The sequence below is a fragment of the Triplophysa rosa genome, linkage group LG8 (genome assembly GCF_024868665.1).
Source record: "Triplophysa rosa linkage group LG8, Trosa_1v2, whole genome shotgun sequence".
Taxonomy (NCBI): Eukaryota; Metazoa; Chordata; class Actinopteri; order Cypriniformes; family Nemacheilidae; genus Triplophysa; species Triplophysa rosa.
This window is the reverse complement of record NC_079897.1, coordinates 5,010,689-5,030,670: the sequence shown is the minus strand read 5'-3', so window position 1 is coordinate 5,030,670 and position 19,982 is coordinate 5,010,689. Positions and strand designations below refer to the sequence as shown.

General features: G+C 40.2%; 1 protein-coding gene across 5 annotated transcripts in view; it reads right to left on the bottom strand.

The window, feature by feature from the left end:
- The window catches only part of slc4a7 (solute carrier family 4 member 7), a 48,458-nt gene that overhangs the window by 20,213 nt on the left and 8,263 nt on the right, over window positions 1-19,982 (bottom strand). The window contains exons 1-7 of one of the 5 annotated variants that reach the window (XR_008963328.1): window positions 17,044-17,366; window positions 9,320-9,401; window positions 6,220-6,363; window positions 5,125-5,263; window positions 2,862-3,022; window positions 2,613-2,762; window positions 1,544-1,945 (exon numbers count right to left, since the gene is read on the bottom strand). Coding sequence is in view for 4 of the 5 variants with exons in the window: in XM_057339430.1 (XP_057195413.1) it covers window positions 1,544-1,945; window positions 2,613-2,762; window positions 2,862-3,022; window positions 5,125-5,263; window positions 6,220-6,363; window positions 9,320-9,401; window positions 17,044-17,106 (1,141 nt within the window). In the remaining variant the exon portion in view is untranslated. Of the gene's footprint in view, window positions 1-1,543; window positions 1,946-2,573; window positions 2,763-2,861; window positions 3,023-5,124; window positions 5,264-6,219; window positions 6,364-9,319; window positions 9,402-17,043; window positions 17,367-19,982 lie in introns of those variants that run through there. The other 4 variants (XM_057339430.1, XM_057339431.1, XM_057339433.1 and 1 more) reach the window with 4 other exon arrangements.

The following is a 19,982-nucleotide window of genomic DNA, read 5'->3' as shown; positions in this document are numbered from 1 at the left end:
CAGCTGACCTACACTCTCCCGAGCAGCTTTCTGCTTTCACATGACGATTTATTAGCACCCATGAGGTCCTTTATACAGTAGTATGCTTCATTTGAGCTGATTACGTTGACAGATTTGTTTCCAATTTCTTCTGCACGTGTGACCCAATAGCTACAGTGGAAACCTTAAACCTTAGGCTTATAGCAGAACGTTGAAGGAATAAAAATGCAACAGATTTAAGAGTTAAACTAGTTCACTATAAAAAAACATTTGCCATCATTTATTCATTCAAAACCTGTATATGACTTTTCTTATGTGCAACACAAAAGAAGATATTTTGAGAAATGTCTCAGTGGAATCGTATCTGCACAATGGACGTCAATGGGGGCCAATGTTGTTTGGTTACCAACATTCTTCAAAGTATCTTCATTTGTGTTCTGCAGATAGAATAAAGTCATACAAGTTTTGATGAAATGAGGGCGAGTAAATGATAAACTGTCTCTTTAAGAAAACCATAACAAAACCCCTGACCTTGTCTATTAGATATACCTATTAAAGTCCGGATAAAGTGAATTCTGAGAATTGTTTCTAAGCACATTATAGATGTTAGAAATGTATTGCTGAAACACATTACAAAGACTCAGAAGTATGTATTACTGAATTGTGGAGTTAAACCGTTAAACAGTTTTTCACCGATTCTCAGTTCAAGATTTTTTGGGCGGGGCTAAAACGTGGGGTCAATGACGAAACGGAGCATGCATGGCCCCTCCCCTATCACTAGAGCGCATAGCATCAGGTGTCTGAACTCAGGTTGACCGACGTGAGTGGGCGTCGCTTCAGCGCCAACAGCGGACACTCCCCCAGCGTTTGAGAGCAGAGTCCTGCTTATTTTTCCAAGACTTTGATAACTTATTTTATTTACTTTGATGTTTTTACCCATTCAAATTTGGCTGGGTGGTTAATAACACACTTTTCTGTTGTGTGACAAACTCAGAACACATATTTTAATGTCACTTTACTCGGACTTTAAGCTACAGGAACTGTTCCACAAATGTCTAACAACCAGAAACTGTTCAAACAATGTCTAAACACATGGTCGTCTTCAACATCAAATACAACTTTGTGCAGGTGTCTGTGACCCGGCAGGTGCCACGTGACTGGATTTTCTGTGTACACGTGTATATGCGCATGGAAAGCTAGGACGGCACCAACTAGAAACATTTTACAAGTTATTCAACATCTGTGATTCATTGCTATAGAGAAACTTAAAAAGTGGCCACATGGTGCAATGAAAACGTTTGAGAGAGAAGCACAAAAGAGTGAAAGAGAGAGAGATATGGAGAGAACGTGACAGTGTCAGAACGTGACAGTGTTGGGTAAATCTTTAGCATTTTAACAATCTTTTGACATTCGATATAATGCAAATAATTACATTTTTTGTATATAAAACCATTTTCTATAAGCGCTCCCTTAAACCGGTTGCAGATACAGGGAGTGAAAAGCTGAGCAAATGTGATCATGCAGGTGGCACATAGTCATGCTGATGGGCTTATGGGATATTTGCCTGACTGAGGTGGAGGCAGGAGCTGTGCCAGTCTGGCCGGCTCGGGCACCACCTGCTCCTCCTGACTGGCAGACAACCACGGCTCCTCCTCGTCGGGCGGGAACACCACGACCTCTGGAATGTCCTCTCTCTCTCCCCGCGCCACGAGCAGCTCGGGCCCCTGCAGGGAGGGTCCTGGAAAGCGGGGAGGAGATGGAGCTTGGCGGGGGGTGGGGGGTGTGTTGTGAGGGGTGACATTAGGGGAGGCAGAGGGGCTGGAGTTGGCACTGGGCAGGAGGTGGTTGAGGATGATGGAGGAGCGGGAACCGCGGGAGTCTCTGGAGGGACGGCGCGAGTTGAGGGGAGTGGAAACGGAGGAGCTGCGTCGAAGGAGAGACAGCCGAGAGGCGGAGAGACCCTCACCTGATGGGACCGGTGCGGGATGATGAAGAGTATGAAGAGAGGAAAAGAAAGTAAACAGGCTGCAGATGGAATAAATTAACATCTATGAATTAAATGAGAGAAGATATGTTGGACTGGGGAAGGTGGAAAATGCTGGAATGATGTGAGGAGGCAAAGAACGTACCGTGCAATAAGACACAGGTTAGCATAGATCACTGGTTAATCACACCGAAAAACTAAGTGAACTGAATGATTTATTAATATTTTGATTTTTTTATTTGCTGAACCCGGCTGCCTAACTGCTCAGTGACATGCAACAACAACAATATCAATCAAACCTTTTCTTAAAGGCATTCTGGTGAGACGAAAAACACAGCACGCAATGACGGCCCGAAACCACAGCCAACGAAAAGCCCCATGCACATGTCAAACATTGTTTTAGCCCTGAAGTTATGCCTTGTCATGTTTACTCCCTGTCGGAAACCTTTAACAATTGCTGGCCACAGAAGCTAGGAGCAACATCTTTTTCTTCATTCATTCTTTGTGGTGGGAACAGAGGGTTATAATTGAGTTAAGAGGATCAACTGTGTGCCTTTTTGAGTAAATATCAACAAAAAAAGACAGGGTTAAGCAGAGCAAAAGCTCTCACCATTCCTCTCAAGCAAGTGCGGGTCTGAGTGTTTCTTGCCTATGTCGGCGAAGGAGCGCACGAGCGGGATGCGATTGCTCAGTTTTTTCTCGTTCTGGTGGTGGTGTCGCTTCAGCATGGCTTCCCGCACGTTCTCCCTCAAATCCTCGTCCAGCTGCCCTGAAGCCACCATGTTGTCTAAAACCATATCTGAAAACGGCAGATTTACGATTTATGAAGGTTATTTGTGGCTAGATTTACAAGCAAGCTAATCTGAAGAAACATCTATGAGAAAGCTGGGGAGGTGACCTGCTATCTCCTCGATGGTGTTGGCTCTCATGTCCAGCATGACTGTGCCATTGAGAATGCAGCTTCGTAACTCAAATAAACTGTGCAGGGAAAGCGTGGCGACGTAGGGTTTGCTCCAGCGTTCACCTCCGTCCTCCACGTCCTCCTCGAACTTCAACCACCTGCACAAAATTGAAAGTTTTGAGTTTTTGAAAACTCTTAGGCCCGGTTTCGCTCTCTTAGGCTTAGCTTAAGCCAGGAATTAGGATATTTAAGTCACTTTTATTAAAATGCTTTAGAAAGAAACATTACTTGTGTGCACATTTATGACAAAACAATGGCACTGACATATTTTAAAGCGACAACGAGCAACTTCTGCTCACTGTTTCCCCACGTGGTTGATAAGTGGAATTGTCCGTTTACAGTGTCGTAAAAACCGTCGCAAAGATTTCCCGCTGGCAGCTCAATACATGCGAGTTTGTTTACAAAGCCGGAGGGACCCAGATATGTCTATCAAACTATGATCAGGTAAAGCAGTCCATATGTTCTTCGTATATCAGTACAAAGTTTTATGTATCGTTTCTCCATAATTAAAAACTATAATGTCAACAAAGAACAGTAAGTTAGCCGACCAGGTGTTGTGTTTTGTGTAATATCAACTCGCTATGAAAACAGCGCATAACATGTACATGCATATAACGATAACATTAGCCTACTCAATGACTGAACTGTTCAACATTTACGTGGTTACTGGTCTGAACTAAAGAATCTGCTACTTTTTACCACAACGCGTTTATTGTGGTTTTTAGTCTTCATTTACAAGCACTACACACATTCATGACGAGACACGACAACATGCTAGCTATCGACACCGGCAACAATATACAGTATACTCTCAGCTACCTTACGGTTATAAAGTGTGAACCGGTGGTGCGCCAATGACACAGACTAATAACAAATACGATCAAAAGTACAGGACAGTAACAAAAAATGTACAAATAACACTTATAAATCCGCAGGACCGCTAGGTCTCCATCCGTTTTGCAACCCGTTGCCTCTTGCAGCTCGCGCCACCGAGTGTAAGCCCGTCCGATATTGATTCGTGACCGGCCTTGTGTCCGATTACTCTCTCGCTTACTTTTCTTTGCTTCCTCCGACAAAACCCTCTTTGGTTTTTTGGCTGGCTCTGCCATGGTGATGTTTTGGTTCGTTCCGTCTTACTGTTAGCACTGCTGTTGGCTAACTTCTCCCAGGCTACGAGTAAAACGTGACGTATGCCGTAAAGCAGGGGATAGGCGGGGCTTGTACCGGCCCGAACACCAAAGTTGCAAGTGCAATTTCAGCCGATAGGAGGCTGCTTAGGTAGCAATGGCAGTAAACTTCGTCCAGATAAAAGTTGTCCTACCACTAAAATAATTTTAGAGTAGGGCTGTCACGATTATTAAATAATCGTCTCATCGCGATTGTTTGACCTCATCGCGATGGTTTCAGATCATGGCAATTATTGCACATCTCTATAGAAGACACTAGGGGGAGCTGTAATGCATCTGCATATTGCATATTTTATTGTATATTATGTAACTAAAGCAAGGTAATACTTGTAAAATGTACCACCACAACACAATCACTTTAAAAAAAACTAATGCATATACCATAAAAATAACCTGCAGTACAATTTAATATTATTTCAGTGTGAAAACCAGTCTACCAAAATCTCATTAACATAGAAGTAAACTTTTATTGTAGTCTTGCAAGTGAGAAAAAAAAGACTACAAGCTTTTCTATGACTGAGAGCATTTTAATGGTGGCTTCAATTCACTCCTGATCATTTACTTAATTTACAAGTATTTGGTGGTTGTATTATTGACAGGTAAAAGCCTAAACCTTAAGTATGATGAAACAATTTTTTCCTATGTATTTCCAAGAAAAAGCACATAGTCTTTATATTCAGAACATTATGGTCGTTTCAAAGCTGAATAAAAAATGTATGAGAATTAAAAGTCAAAGCTCTAAAACAGACAATTAATCGTCATAATCGCAATGATTTATTAGACAATTAATCGTCAGCCAAATTTCATAATCGTGACAGCCCTATTTTAGAGACATTATTTTTAGGTCAAAAAGTTGCTCGTTGTCGCTTTAAGATATGCTAGGGCAAGTTATTTTCTGTTGAGACAACTCAAACATTAATTTAAGTCTGGGACTAGCCTTAAGCCTTGTCTGTGAAACCGGGCCTTAATGTTTTAGAGTGGGGTCATTTCAATTCACAGAACTGTTTCCTTACCTAGCAGTTTCTTTCCACTCGTACACACGTCCTTCACGGAAGGACAGCTCATCTAACTCTGTGAAGAGGTCGTGAGGGATGTGCTCTTCATCATCGTCCTCAGTGCCCAGAATAAACTGGACCCTCTGTGAGGGGGTGTCTGTACACATGAGAGAAAAAAAAAAACGCAGATGCACATTACCAAACAGGACACCACTTTGTATTATTAGTCACATTTAGGCCTGTCGCAATAGTCAATTTATCGACTTATCACGCGATATATAAATTTGACGAAAACAGCAACACAACTAATGTTAAACTGAAAAGTGATATAAAATAAACAAAAAAATAAATCGCAGTTGGAGCTCGAGAGAGGTCTTACAGACAGTCAAGTTAAATATGACATGGCACATGTATGAATACACCTTAGACGAATTCCAAGCAGCGTTTATGTTCCTTTGAAAGGCACTTCACGAATGGAACACCACATTTTTTGTTGCTCCATTAGGAGCGATTCACATTTTGAGTCTAAAACCGCGTGGAAAACACGAGCACTCTGAAAAGTTGAACCATTTCCATCTCGATGCGGCGCCGACGCGCCTAGAAAATGTGTGCGCCGCACCATATGTGTGCCGCGACCGCATCACTCCTTATTTGCGCGCGCCTGTCGCGTGTCTACAAATAACGCGAAATGTGAATCGCCCCTTAGGCAAGTGTAGCTATTTTAAACGGTCACATTATGACATACAATCGTGCTACCCTCTTCAGAGTTCACATATCAAGGGCTCTGCTTGCCCTACACTTCATCATAACACCTTGTGACATAAATCAACCAATCATACTTAAGGACCGGAAGTGTCCGTTTTATTTATTTTAAATATTTACACTGCAGTTATTATTTACATTCCAATTTCAATTATCCAAATATTCTATTAAAAGGCCTTTGGTCTTTAAAAGGGTGTACTTGCATTATTATATTATCATTACTGTATCAGTGGCATAAAATATTTATAAAATGGCAATAATATCGACCATGGCAATTAATTCTGATGCAAACAACAAGTTGCTATCATGACAGACCAAGTCACATTTGTATGCTGGATATTGTAGTCTTACCGTTCGATGGAGATTCTCTACCGTCTTCTCGTTCTGACCCTCTGTCCTTTCTTTTCCGATGGTGCCGATGACCGCGGTGACGGTGTCTACGTCTGCTTTCTCTTCCTAAAGGTACATGAACGCCAACGTAAACTGCCCTGTGACCTAAAAAGAGAGCGACTTCACAGTGATTCACCTGGCCAGAGCTGCAAATGTCATGTTGAGGTTCATCATAGCACAGGCAAGAAAACAGAGATCAAATACAAACAGTTTTCCAGACATTTAAGCCAAATTATTTCCTGACCCACATTTCAAGTTACATATGCCACAATATTTCATTATTTAGCTCGATCCAAAAATGGGGTCTTGGGCTTCTTACAAAGTCTCTTCAGCAAACCAATTTACTGAGAACTAACAATGTTAAAACACTTACATGTCTCTGCTTTTAACAAACACTCACAGCAAACGTGCACATTTTAATGAAAGTTTACAGGTACATTTCCTACCCACGCTTGAGCTTCTGTGTGAAAAGACTTCTTGGAAACAGAGCTTTCACCTGATGAATGCGTCATCTCAGTGATGTCAAATAGGAAAGAAAACACCGAGCAATTTAAAGTTAACTTCATTTAGTTGAACCTTGCGCATAGCAAAGGAAGGGAGTGTTTGCAGTGTGAGCGCATGTGTGGTCTATAGAAACGCTTGCTGTGTCTACACCAGTTTCACACGCTTGCCTGCACGGAGAATGCATAGGAGGCTAAAGACGCGAGTACACACTTCGTTGGCCACAGCAGCGCTAAAAACATCTTGCAAAACTTAAGGACACTGCTATTGTGCCACCAAACCTGCAAAGTGCTTCATACCTGCAGCACAACATGCTTCAACACCACAAAGCATGCATTTTATTCCACAGCAAACAAACATGCACTGTTGACTGCACCACACTGAGGTCAAAGGTCTCAAGGGTGCATGAATAAGACTCTAATAATAATAACTGGTTGGGATTGCATTTAAAACAAAGCCTCTTTCAGATTGATGTGCTTTGTGAAGGAAAAATCAGTTCAGACACAAAGGAACACATTCTCAGCTGTGGGCTATAAGGAAAAGAGGGGGTGGGTCAGCCAATTGTAAACCTTCTTCACATATTATATCTGTCACTCCCCTAAACAACAACCCTCGAAAGAAGAGCATGCCAGTGGAAAGCTATAATTAAAATAACAAACCAAACCATTGAAAATGATCAACACTATAAAGATGCAACAAGGGAGCATTGTTTGGCACTAAAAAGACACGAAATACCGATCTACGATTAACTCATGGTACCAGTTTGGCAGAACGGTGTGCGAGCGAAGACAGAATTCCGCCTGAGATCCAACTTAACCGACAGCATAATGAAATGAGAAAACATGCTATTATTATTATACTATACGACACGCTTGCAAAAAGCTCCCGCTACACGTGTGCCCTAAAACTTACGCCGGAAGAAAGACAAAGTGAAAGAGAGGAAAAACGTGCAGGATGGTGTTTTGCATAAAGAATGAGTGTGTGGTTAATGCTACAGGAACTGAAGGCATGACCCTGCCAGGAGCAGTTTCATAAATTAAACCTTGAGCTGGAGTCTAATCCATCTTAATGCTATTAAAACAAGCAGGGGGGTCAGCGTAAAGGCCCGTACATCCTAGCATGAAACGCTTTGACAGACTCCTTCTTCAACTCATTACAATCATATCAGAATTATATTAAACATCTAAGGCACATTGCCAAACATTAAAACCAATCCTGAAAATCAATGTGAAACAGTTAGCTAATAGTCAAAATCTACCAACAGCCTTTTTAAAATCTACCGATTTTATTAATTAAATTCAAGTAGATATTGTGTGAATTGTGATCCGAGAACTTTTGTGTATGTCTGTTCATAATTAACTGCAAACGATAATGTTTGCCTCTCTATCGCCATCTCTGTTTGAAACACATAATTGCAGGTTAGTATGTACTTGCGTCTACATGCGTAAATGTAAGAAAAAGTCAAACAGTGAAGTGAGGTGATAGGTTTAAACACAGATTTTTTTTATTGTGCATAAATTGTTTTTAATGTGTAAATGCACAACAACCAAAAAGTTACAGACTGCAGCTTTGCATTATGTTAGTTGAATTTAATTGTATTAAAAGAGACCAGATATTATTAAAAGACCACTCCAAAAAATATTTCAGTTTTCCAGAAGTTTCTATTTATAGACATGTGCTTCAATCAAATGTTCATTTTTGTTCCATTCTGTGAACTATTGACTTTCTCCCAAATTCTAATAAAAAATCCATTTATTTGCAGAAAACTGAAACATACAAACTGGTCAAAATAACAAAAACGATCTTGAATACTGCAAACAAAACATTTTTTTACACTAATCCTGATTTTTTTAAACTTTCATGGACCTTCACATCTTGCTGACTTTATGTCATTCAATTCAACAGACACTGTACTGGAATTTCCACAACACATGCAGAAATGCATAATAAATGCAAAACTGGAATGGTCTCTAAATTTTTTCCACGACTGTATACAAGGCCAGCATTATATCAGCCATTAGCCACCCTGCCTAAAACTCTCTTATCCATCATAAAAAGGTCCACACTGTATTTTAAATCATCCGAAACTCTCAATTCTCTTGTAAGGTAATAAGTTCACTCAATATAAATGTTGTAAAAACCAGATGTAGGTCAAGTGTCTCCTCACACGAGTTAAGGAATGAGCAAGTGGCTCGTAAGTTCAAGACATTTCTTGGCTTACTCTTCTGTTACTGAACACCTAGTACCTCCAAAAGGCCCGAGAACCCCAGCACACTTCAACTGATATAAATCACCTGAGAACATGGGCCGCTGGGAGACGCCTGAGGCACTTTGAAGGTGCATTGGAGGTTGGGAACCTCAGTGAGTGAGCCAGATAGTTAAATGATGTGCTGGATGGTTTTAATCAGTATGTTTTAAACACATAGCCCCCCAGACATCCACATGCTTAAAAACCAGATGGTCCACGAGAAGATACGGCAATGCACGAAAAAGTGCCATATGTTGAGAGTGTTGCGATTCACTAAAAAGTGCCATATGTTGAGAGTGTTGCATCACTTACTTTCAAGTTCTTCTTTTTCAAAGTTTGTGTTGATGGTGGAGCTGGTTTTCCCATGATCAACAACAGCTTCTTCATCATTGCCCTGAGTAGAAAGAGAGACACAGATAGATGAATATATCTCATACCAGAACAAGCAAACAGTCCGACACATGACCGTTCCGGTTTCTGCCGCTCTCATCTGGCTATAGTTTAGAATTGTGCAATAGTTTAGAGTTTATACCATAAGTGGTTTTAAGATTAGTCTTTTTGACAATGCACTATTGCGCTCCTTGGCACAGAGCTGCGGGAACTACAGCCAGGTTACAGAACAAACAACTAGAGTTTATTTTCTGGACCCAAACACGTGGAAGGCACCGTTACCTCATCCAACGAGAACAGAGTCCTTAAATATGAAAATACGATGAACTTCAAGACCCGTGAGAATAAAGCGTATTAATGGTGCTTGCTTAAATATGACTATTGCTCAAACGTAGGATTCTGGATTTGAGCAAATGCATTTGAAAACATGTCTTACTTCTCTTTAAAGCAATTCTGTTTTGCATGAAAACCTCAGATGTTTAGGGGTGTAGATTCACTCTTTTTTTTTTTTTACTGACTGCATATTTTTGTAAGATTTGACCGAATTCATGCAAAATCGTCATCTCGTGAAGTTTTACAGTGAGATCATGAAGTAATAATACGTCTCTCAAATAAGACTTGCTTTTAGAGCTTGTTATCTTCTAATAGCTGGTGTCTTTGACATCTGCTTTGTGTAGAAAGGTGGGGGCTGAGGGGAGTGAGTCTTGATAAGGCATTGAAAAACAATGATTATCTTCCAAAAGTGAGGGGGACGTGTATCCCCGTGACTGATAATGGCTGCTATGCCCCTGCTGGTGAATAATATTTGTCTGCATTCCACCATTGGGGTCTAGGACCCAGTATACAGAGGATCTTTAATAAAGTATAATTTGTCTAAGACAGGGCTTAGACTAAACTTCACCTACAAAGCCTTTCCTAAATGCATGTTGCACACGGGACCGGTATGTCAAATTCTAGTCCATAATAGGTCCACTATGATATTTTCCAACCACTGATTTTAAAGGCCTGAGTTATGTTTGGAGACCATATAAATGTAGGACTATAATTGTTGCATGCTGGCCACTAACTTTTATACAAAGACAGTTAGGCCCGAATCAAGTGAACTTAATTTCCTCTGCTATCAGGACCAAACCACAATCCACGGGCAGGAAGATTACCGTGAAATGAGAAACATTTTTCCATTTGCAGCCTAGAAAGAATCCAAAAGTACAACTGGGACAGAAAAGAACGCAATACACAACCTTATCCAGAAATTCTCAGCAGCTCCTCGTACTATATACTTGTGAGAACATTTTGGAGGTTGCTTTAGAAGGAGATGGTATATCAGAGCCTGTGTATATCAGTGATTATGAGACATTTTTCCAGATGCTGCCCAGGGTTCTCTCAGGACTATGCCCCCAAGTCCCTCTGCTGCATATTTGTTTAAGTCCCCCAGACAATAAGACAATTCTCACAATTCCCTAGCATTGCTTCTGCAAGGTCCAAGTCTCCAGATAGTGCACTTGGTGGTAGATTTGTAAAACAAAAGAACTGCTCCCTTTCCTGTGATGACACTTAAAACTAGGGATGCACCGATATGTAAATTTTGGCCGATGACGATAACCGATAATTCTTTAACATTGGAAGCCGATGAACGATATTTTGGCCGATATACTGTATCTAAATATTAATATAAAACTCCCTAAGACTGAAACAAAAGGCAAAAAGTGGACAACTTCTTTTAGTTGAATGATTTATGATTTATCGGCTAGAATATATCGGCCTTAATTGTATTATCGGCCGATACGACAGCATAAAAAAATTACCAATACCGATAATGAAGATAATTTATCATGCATCCCTACTTAAAACACAGCAATATTATCAAATATAAAAACATTGCAGCATCAATTACAATCCACCCAATTATTTGATTACCTACAAAGTAATGTTCTTGTTCTTGCTCTGAATTAAATCTTAAGGGTCACTAGTTCACAGTTTGAATCAATGGTGCCACAAATGTCACAGCATTCATGCATTTAGTCCCCTGCATGATGATCACGGACCACTGCAGCAACTTGCATGTCATATGTAGAGTAAACGTCCATAAAAATACATTTAATCTAATTCTACATGTCTTTGTCTGCCTCTATTAGAGGTGGGGTGTCCGATTTCTCTTAGCCGTTGTTGATGATGTTGATGATCAAATCACCAAAACAAACACACCCCTAACACCATCTTACGCTTTCGTCAGCACTCGGCTCAACTAATGTCTGTCCTGTGCACCTTACTGCTGATTGGCTACAAGGTTGTTTTGTTACTCGGCCCGACTTTGTCTAAACAAGCGTAATTCGTACACCCCGCCTTTAATTGTTAAGGCATCCCGCCTGGTAGTCCTTTTCAAAAATATGTTGCTTATGTAGTTTTGCACGTCCGTAACAAACATTTATGACATCTATTGGGCGGCATCTCTTAGTCAAAGGATGAAGATGATGTAACTGTGGTGAACTTGTTCAACTCAACATTCACAGCTATTCTTTTCTTGAAACTATTTCAGACATTTCATTTTTGTGTGCACCCAAAGTGCAGAGTAAAAATAAATCATGTCATATCCAACAGTTGTGTAATAATCACAATATCCTGGAAAGATAACAGTGATTTAGTTCCAGAGATGTCACATGTCTGTGAGGTTGTCTATGTCTATCATATGTGAGGTTGTCTTAAAAAAAACCACAATTCAGAATAGCTACTGAAAATAAGTCTTAAGTTATTATTTTATTGCAAATACATAACAAATAAGACACATAAAATAAAGTGAATGAAAATACTTTTGAGTATTTTTTCCCTAATTTAACAAACATTTTTCTTCTCGAACTGGCAGGACTCACAGGAATTCGTAACTATTTTACGAGGAGGCTAATTCGTATGAATTTGTATGACATGAAAAAAAAGTATGATTACTTGAAAAAAGCAATTCTGAAGCCTCAAAAATCACTGCCGCGAAAGCAAATCATACTTAAACGTACGAATAATATCGTACGAATTGCTCAATACCCACCTTGTAAAATAGTTATAACTTTCCATGAGATGGTGTTGGTGATGTACATTATCCCTGCATCTGCAAGATTGTGCCTTTTGTACCGTATACAGGTGCTGGTCATATAATTAGAATATCATCAATTCCATTCAAAAAGTGAAACTTGTATATTATATTCATTCATTACACACAGACTGATATATTTCAAATGTTTATTTCTTTTAATTTGATGATTATAACTCACAACTAATGAAAATCCCAAATTCAGTATCTCAGAAAATTAGAATATTACTTAAGACCAATACAAAGAAAGGATTTTTAGAAATCTTGGCCAACTGAAAAGTATGAACATGAAAAGTATGAGCATGTACAGCACTCAATACTTAGTTGGGGCTCCTTTTGCCTGAATTACTGCAGCAATGCGGCGTGGCATGGAGTGGATCAGTCTGTGGCACTGCTCAGGTGTTATGAGAGCCCAGGTTGCTCTGATAGTGGCCTTCAGCTCTTCTGCATTGTTGGGTCTGGCATATCGCATCTTCCTCTTCACAATACCCCATAGATTTTCTATGGGGTTAAGGTCAGGCGAGTTTGCTGGCCAATTAAGAACAGGGATACCATGGTCCTTAAACCAGGTACTGGTAGCTTTGGCACTGTGTGCAGGTGCCAAGTCCTGTTGGAAAATGAAATCTGCATCTCCATAAAGTTGGTCAGCAGCAGGAAGCATCAGAAGCGTCTCGCCTGGGCTAAAGACAAAAAGGACTGGACTGCTGCTGAGTGGTCCAAAGTTATGTTCTCTGATGAAAGTAAATTTTGCATTTCCTTTGGAAATCAGGGTCCCAGAGTCTGGAGGAAGAGAGGAGAGGCACAGAATCCACGTTGCTTGAGGTCCAGTGTAAAGTTTCCACAGTCAGTGATGGTTTGGGGTGCCATGTCATCTGCTGGTGTTGGTCCACTGTGTTTTCTGAGGTCCAAGGTCAACGCAGCCGTATACCAGGAAGTTATAGAGCACTTCATGCTTCCTGCTGCTGACCAACTTTATGGAGATGCAGATTTCATTTTCCCACAGGACTTGGCACCTGCACACAGTGCCAAAGCTACCAGTACCTGGTTTAAGGACCATGGTATCCCTAGTATGGAGCCCTCCATCAATCTCGACTTAAACAATAATTTCCTAACCAAACAAACCAACAAAATAACAAACAAATTATTCACAAGTTTAGTGAATTATTTATTAAACCAGCATCAGTGCAACAATTGCTAAATAAAACAACAAGTTCACTAGCTTAAACTTGACATTCAAAATTAAAGTGCAAATAGGAATTAAACATCCAAAACAAAAGCAGCTAAAAAAACAACAGCTTCACTAGCTTGGTAAATGTGTACAAAAAATAGAAACAAAATCTCTATATCTGTTTAGTTTATAACATGCTCTTTGGGATGAAATCTCTGTAAATGCTTCAATAAATTTGTAGTATAATTCAAAGTTTTATCACCACCCCTCAGAACATTTACTTGGCATATATTGCAAACATGGGTGGAACTTGTTGGCACGGCTGTTGTAAAATACCTCTAAATCGCTCCATGCTGTTCGCTGCACTATGCTCCATATGTTAGCTTGTTCACCTGCGTACAGAGAAAGTGGCTAGCGTATAATGTCACACTGCGCACAGTACAGCGGCGGCGCGAAAGCGTTTCAGAGCCAGCATTTCCGTAAACTTTTACACCGCCTAGCAGAAATTTTATGTCAGATCGGGCCAATTGTCACCGATACCCGATAGAATTATATTCAGTATGGACACCGATACCGATACAAATATCAGATCGGAGCATCCCTACTAGAGAAGCATAATTGTGCTTAAGTATCAACTAAAGTGTCCACAATCACTCCTTCCAAAACAGCCAGGAACCTCAGAGTCATATTTGATGAACAGCTGTCCTTCAACGATCACATTGCAAAGATAACGCGGTCATGCCGATATGCCTTATTTAGCATTAGAAAGGTTAGACCCTATCTCACTGAGCATGAGGCACAACTCCTTGTCCAGGCCCTGGTAATCTCAAGGTTGGACTACTGCAATGCTCTCCTTGCTGGTCTTCCTGCAAAGGCTATCAAACCACTCCAGCTCGTTCAGAATGCAGCAGCACGCCTCGTCTTCCAAGAGCACAAAAGGGCTCATGTGACACCCCAGGGCTCGACATTAACGCTTGTCCGCTTGTCCGGGACAAGTGAATGTTTTGTATGGGCAAGTGAGAGAGAACTTGACTTGCCCGACCGGACAAGTAACTTGAAAAAAAAAAACAGTGCGACATATATGTAGAATAATAAGAATATGTGCATTAGACAGAGCTGCGTGTTTGTCGTGGTTGTGCTTTTTTGTGTGTGACAGTAATCAATGGCGCACCGCACTGAGTCCATGCGGACGCGGAATCCTGTTATTTAAATGTCATCTGGCTGTTCTGCGTGCCTGAGTGAATTATGTGCACAGTTTAACATACAACACGAGTGATGGTCGAGTATTTATCTGCGTCTGCACCGTATGAGGACATGAACACGAACTTCATCTCCAGAGTTCCTCTGAGAGTTTATTTTACGATCGTTTTACTGTTTGAGTGAAGCTATCGGCAAACCCGAAGACCCGTCAAAATAAAAGTCCCGTTAAATTGAACACTCAGACAAAAAATACTGTAGTGTACTATAGTATTTGCTATTGAAAATTGAAGTGCCCTTGTAGTAAATTGATAAACACTGTAAACTATAGTAAAGTTCAAAAACAATATAGTAAGAATTTTACTGCAGTTTACTATAGTAAATACTATAGTATACTACAGTAATTTATGTGGACAAATATACCACTATTGTATAGTAAAAAGGGAAAAACACAGAACATAGAAATATTAAAACAAATTTAGGTAATCTAAAAATGATATGTCCCTAATTTATCCATCTGTATGTAACATTAATGTCTTTTGTCAGTTATCTGCCTATTCATGATGAACTACACTTGCACATTTCTGCCTGTGCTACCAAACTTTAAACCTCTCTAGCACCAGTGCTATGTGCAAAAAAAAAAGATAACTTACAGCCTTAACACTAATAATAATTACTGCTTGCCTTTGTTTTATAGCAGTCACGGAGAGTAGGCCTATAACCAAATTCAGGCGGCCAAAGCGGACACTAGTTAAAATGCTTAGACGCAAACTTGACAAACTTGATCTAAATCAGAAAAGATTATATTATATTATAATTCAAATGAAATATCTTTTTTTTTATCTTTGGACAAGTAATTTTTGTACTCGGACAAGTGAATGTCAAATTTACTTGTCCGAAGGACAACCACATGACAATGCTTAATGTCAAGCCCTGCACCCCTTTTCATCTCTCTCCACAGGCTGCCGGTTGAAGCCCGTATCAGATTCAAGTCACTAATGCTTGCCTACAGGACTATCACTGGATCTGCACCGGCATACTTTCACACCCTCCTACACCCCCTCAAGAACCCTGCGTTCAGCAAACGAGCGGCATCTTTTATTGCCTTCTCATAAGGGCAGTAAATCGCTTTCCCGCTCATTCTCATTCACAACTCCTTCCTGGTGGAACATTCTTCCTAACTCCTGTGAATACTTGACAGACAAATGAAAAAAAACACTAACCCTCTCTCTTTCTCTTTCTCTTTATATTTCAACACGTATTGTTCTGGCTTTTGTTGAAACTAGTAACTTGGTATTAGCACATATTGTATTATTGCTCCTGTATGACATATCGCTTTATTGCTCCCTGAACTCTCTGTAAGTCGCTTTGGATAAAAGAGTCTGCTAAATGACTAAATGTAAATGTAATCTAGGGTTGTGCGATATTGAAGAAAAATGCGAAATACAATAAGTAAAAAAAATGCAATACGCGATATGATAATGCTTTAGGTCTGTAAAACCAATTTAAATATTTTGAGATATTTTGAATATATCAAAATATTGTGTCAACTGTATATTTATAAAAATAGCCATCATTGGTTACTGAGCATAACATAAAAATAACTACCTTTTGGTACCGGCTGGAGATTTTCCACCAGTCATGTCACCTATGAACTCATCCTTACATACAGCACGATTAAATATGATGGACACACATTTTAGTGATAATCAGGTGTAAGTTACCAAATTACTCTGCAACATATAATGCGAGTATGACCTCTTCCAGCAGTTTCACGGCGACTCCAGGGTATTAAAAAAACCAAGGTGGCTCTGTCCTACCACGGGCCTCTGTCCAAGCATTCCTGAGTGCCGTGGCATCGGATATCAGCCCAAAGGGCAAAACGCAGCAAAGGGTACAATGTGGACATAGAATTTAAAGCCATAACCACATGTGACAGGCGGGTGTCTCGGGTCTACCGAGACCTTCAGTCCCAATTCATGTGAAAACCACCAGATTTCACTCTCAAGTTAATTACATTTCATGCTAAACCCATGTGTCCTGTGCTCCTATGGCAATATATTGAAACAGGATCCGGCAAGCAAACTCTGATACAAAGCCAAAACATATTTGATGAGCTACGCAGAATCTGAAATCTAAATCATGCTCAAACGATGCTCATGATAAAAAATCATCTGCTTTGGGTCAAACACACAAACATACCGAGAAAATCTTAGCTCCTCTGGTGCTCCTTAGATTCACGATGTCTCCCCAGAAGTTCTGCATTGTTCACAGACCCTGGGGAGGGACTGCCGAATGTTTTCACTGAGAAATCAAACACCGGTGAACACCACAAAAACAATACTGATGTAGTCACTCAAGGGCAGAGTTAAGAATCATTCAGCGATGCTTCTCATCCAAAGCGTCCGCTACCAGTTACAGATGAAAAACACAGATGAATCTGAAAAGTTAAAGCAAAAATGAAATGATAGTCTACACAGCTATTGAAGAAGAAGCCTCAACACACTTCCTCAAAACAGCGATTCTCATCTACCAAGAACAAATCGTGAAAGGTCTGCTTCACACGCGCACCTAACGCGGCAACTGCTCCAAATCACTGGCTACACACTGGTAAGATGTAAGCGAAAGTGAGAGAGACCTGCATGACGTTCGGATGGGGTCTTACTCCTGATTCCAAAGACCTAATCAAGAAGTGTTATTTATATCCTGGAGCAGGATCAGTGTGTGTAAATGGGTGTGTGTGTGTGTGTGTGTGTGAGTTGTGTTGTGTTGTTGTTGTGAGCATGCATGTGTTTTTCCACACATGAAAAGGGTGAGCGCTTGTGTTCAAACACGACCGGAGCTATACATGGAGTGCGCGCTAGTAATGAGGGGACTGCGTGCCATTGCCCTGAGGTGTAAAGGACATTCAGGGCTGGAAGAATAATGTGATATATACTAACATATACTATGAAAACACATACATATAAAAACACACCTGACCAGTACGAAACAGAAACATTAAAACGATTAATCAATGGATAAATTGAAAACGGATTAAATGACCAATTAAAAGCAATGTTGTTTCTGCAGTTCCATTTGTTGGCACAATTGGCATTCACATTAAAAAACTGCTTCTTTAATAATAAACATATTAATTTACAATTTTGTAAACAATGTAAATTAATGTAAAAATGCAAATAAAGGGGGGGGTATATGACCTCACAAATGTTATGTATGTCGAAGCATACAGTACAACGTTTGGTAAGCAAAGGGTTTTTAATGGCAAAATAAAAATGTTGTGTTGTGTGTTATAGGGCTGCAACTAACGATTATTTTGATAATCGATTAGTTGGTCGATTGTTATTATTTTATTTTATTTCGATTAATCGGATATAAATGTAATAACATCTTTTGCTTATGATAAGTAAATCAGATATGGGAAAAGTATACACAACTGAACTCATTAGCCTTCTCCCAAAATGTTGTGAATGTCTCCATAATTAACACACCTGGTGAGTTGATTCATGTGTGTCATATTAGAAGCAACTGACAATAGTCTCTCCCAAATGTGGGAGCGAGGGGAGGGTCGGCCAAGGAAATATTTTTTTTTGTGCCATGAAAAGTGAGATATTTGTCATTCAAATGTAGTGAAGTACAGTAAAAAGTAAACAGAAAAAGTAATACTTAAGTACAAATACTCAAAAAGTGTACTTAAGTACAGTACTCAAGTAAATGTACTTCGTTACCCACCTCTGAACTAAATAAACCACCAAATCAGTGTATTTAGCCTAATATGTACTTTGCAAAGTGCAAACGCCACAAATTGAGTTTTACTATATAATCTTTAACTTTGTCATTAAAACACCTCTCCCTTTAAACTTTAAAACTGCGCAGCTTGAAGAGATGCATGTAAAACACGTCTGACTTTAAAACTGCGCACCTCGCGCTGCACGAGAGACGCATGCACCGAGAGACACGCCTGACTTTAAACTGCGCAACTTGAGCTGCAAGGAGAGACACAACCACGGAGAACACGTGTGACTTTAAAACTGCGCACCTCGCCTGCACTGAGAACGTGTGACTTTAAACTGCCACCTCGCCTGCACTGAGAGACACGTGTGACTTTAAAACTGCGCACCTCGCGCTGCACGGAGAGACACGTGTGACTTTAAAACTGCGCACCTTGCGCTGCACAAAGAGACACGTGTGACTTTAAAACTGAGCAACTCGCGCTGCACTGAGAGACACGTCTGACTTTAAAACTGCGCACCTCCCGCTGCACCAAGAGACACGTGTGACTTTAAAACTGCGCACCTCGCGCTGCACGGAGAGACACGTGTGACTTTAAAACTATGCACCTCGCGCTGCACGGAGAGACACGTGTGACTTTAAAACTGCGCACCTCGCGCTGCACGGAGAGACACGTGTGACTTTAAAACTGCGCAGCTCATGCTGCACGGAGAGACACATCTAAAATGGTAATTTTAAAAGGTAAGAAGACGCTGTCGGTACACGATCCGGAATGCCTGCACGATCCGTTCTGCGCCTAATGACGTAGTAAACAACGTCACGGTTTCCCTACACTATTGGTATCAAGCAATGCATGCGATGAAACACTTGACGGCCAGACGGCACAACTGGCGGCATATTTTTGTAGGCTACATTGTGTTTTTCATTTAACAGTTCATGGCGGGTCTATTTTGATGTTTTAAAATGTAGCTTACGCTATGCATTACGATGTGTTTACGTGGTTGCCAATCCAAAATAATAAAGGAGTTGTTACATGAACATACACGATTTTGGTTACATGTGGAATAAAGTCTGAGTCTTGAGAGTCTGTCACTACAAACCTTCAGTTTCCCCCATACTCCCCTTTGCGATTCATTGCTGCATGGCATTAGGCCTAACTTGCTGTGTTTCGATCTGAGGTCAGTAGTATTGTCAAAGACGGTTTTTATTAAAAGCTGCTAATATTAGTTAACTTTAAATCGACTCATTTTGTATTAGTATGGGTCTATATATAGGCTAATATATCTATCTATAAAATCTAAATGAAGAATAATCCCTTCAATGGTGTTTACAGAACACAATAAGGAACATAATATGCATTTCCGCCTAGACTATCTGCACTTACATGAAGAAAGAACTACAAACAAGTC